The following is a 1,654-nucleotide window of genomic DNA, read 5'->3' on the forward strand; positions in this document are numbered from 1 at the left end:
GTAGATGCCACACGTGCCCAGCAGTACGTAGCTGCAATGTGAGCTCCTGTGATCCTCTAGGATTTCTATTGAATCACCAGACTAGGTACTTCATGACCACTACTTTGACTACTGTAGGGTATGGTGATGTGACACGGAGACGCACGTCGAACGGCTCTTTTGTATCTTCGCTGAAATCGTCGCTGGAAATGTGAGTTGTATTGCAATTTCCCAGTACAAAATCCTTAGTAATATCTGCATAGCCTTTTCTCATAGCTACCGATTCATTTGTATATACCTACTTTTTCCTATCTATCACATTCTCCTCTAGTCCTCGAGTAGAAGACTGCGGTTGTATTGCAATTTCCCAATACACAGTCCTTAGTAGTATATACATAGCCTTTTCTCATAGCTAATGTAGTGCTATCAATTTATGTGTATATACCTCCCTTTTCCTATCTATCACATTCTCCTCTAGTCCTTGAGTAGGATACTGCGGTTGTATTGGAAATCCTGAATTGTACTGAAATATCCCCTTATCGAAATCACAGCGCTCAGTCATCAGCAACTTCAAATTCGGTATTTTTTCCGCTGCTCTAGTGCTGGTAATCTCGAGTAAAGCTTTGAGTATGATGGCGTGACAGCTTTCCCACGGCCCGAGCCTCTGAGTTGACATTAACATCACATCTCTTCAACTATACCTCAGCAAATCGTGTTCTCTTGGTATCATACGGTTTGCAGCAAGAGGAAAAAAGCCGTGCTGTACCGCTGCCCCTCTATAGTTTCAACTATCTACTACTGCGTAGTTCATAGACCTTAGGTGGTCGAGAGTAGCGTTGAGGAAATGCAAGTGTGTGTAAGAGAGCAAGTGGTATATATTACTGTTGTAGGTATTCGCGTTGTTTTCCGGTCTACTATGTGCGCTTATGTTGACTTATGATGAGAGCAGATCTCAATATAGGGCTAAACTGAAGGACGCAATGAGGTGAGTCGTACGGCCCCTCTTGATGCATTGTTATGCGAGTTGGCCGAGGAGTGGTATGGCGATTAATTATCCACTGTGTTCAGGTATATGAATAAACACAAGTTAGAATCGAGTCTGCGCATACGAGTTCGGAACTTTCTGCATCAGCTGTTCGAAAATCAAACTAATCTGGAAGTAGGCGAAGAATTTTGTGGCGCGGTGAAGTAGCAATTTTCAGTCCCGTCGGGCATTGGTGGAGTTCTTGCGGACTAGTGAAAGTCTACAACGGGACGTTTATGTTGGCCTGATGGGAAAGATGCTCAAACGTTACTCGTGGTTCAAGGACTTGTCGCATGAGATACTCGGAAAGGTATCTTAGGTTCAAGCGAGGTGGATACGAAATATGTCCGATTACTCTCAGGTATGCTCAGTATGTGAAGACCTCTACTATGCTCCAACTGATGTGATGATATATGCTAATGAGGAGGCCGACGGCATGTACTTTGTCGTACGAGGATCGATGGACCTAGGGTAGGGATCTCGACCACTGTTACCACTAACAGTAGACTAATAGAAAAATGTGAAACCGAAGCGGAGAAATATTGATGAGCAGAAATTGAAATGGCAATATATGAACTTGAAGCAGTGCTGCAAAAAATGTTCGCTTGCCTCAGCCGAGCTCCAAATTTTTCTCACTAATCATATGATTTT

The 1,654-nt window shown here is 43.4% G+C and overlaps 1 protein-coding gene across 1 annotated transcript in view; it reads left to right on the forward strand.

The window, feature by feature from the left end:
- Window positions 1-905: 905 nt before the first annotated feature.
- Pmar_PMAR010401 (voltage and ligand gated potassium channel, putative) overlaps window positions 906-1,654 on the forward strand; it is a gene marked incomplete at both ends in the record, with an annotated part of 2,141 nt that continues 1,392 nt past the window's right edge. The window contains 4 exons of the mRNA XM_002766730.1: window positions 906-964; window positions 1,048-1,138; window positions 1,182-1,313; window positions 1,365-1,474. Of these exons, the coding sequence (XP_002766776.1) occupies window positions 906-964; window positions 1,048-1,138; window positions 1,182-1,313; window positions 1,365-1,474 (392 nt within the window). The remainder of the gene's footprint in view (window positions 965-1,047; window positions 1,139-1,181; window positions 1,314-1,364; window positions 1,475-1,654) is intronic.

The sequence above is a fragment of the Perkinsus marinus genome (assembly GCF_000006405.1).
Source record: "Perkinsus marinus ATCC 50983 genomic scaffold scf_1104296972056, whole genome shotgun sequence".
Lineage (NCBI taxonomy): Eukaryota > Perkinsozoa > Perkinsida > Perkinsidae > Perkinsus > Perkinsus marinus.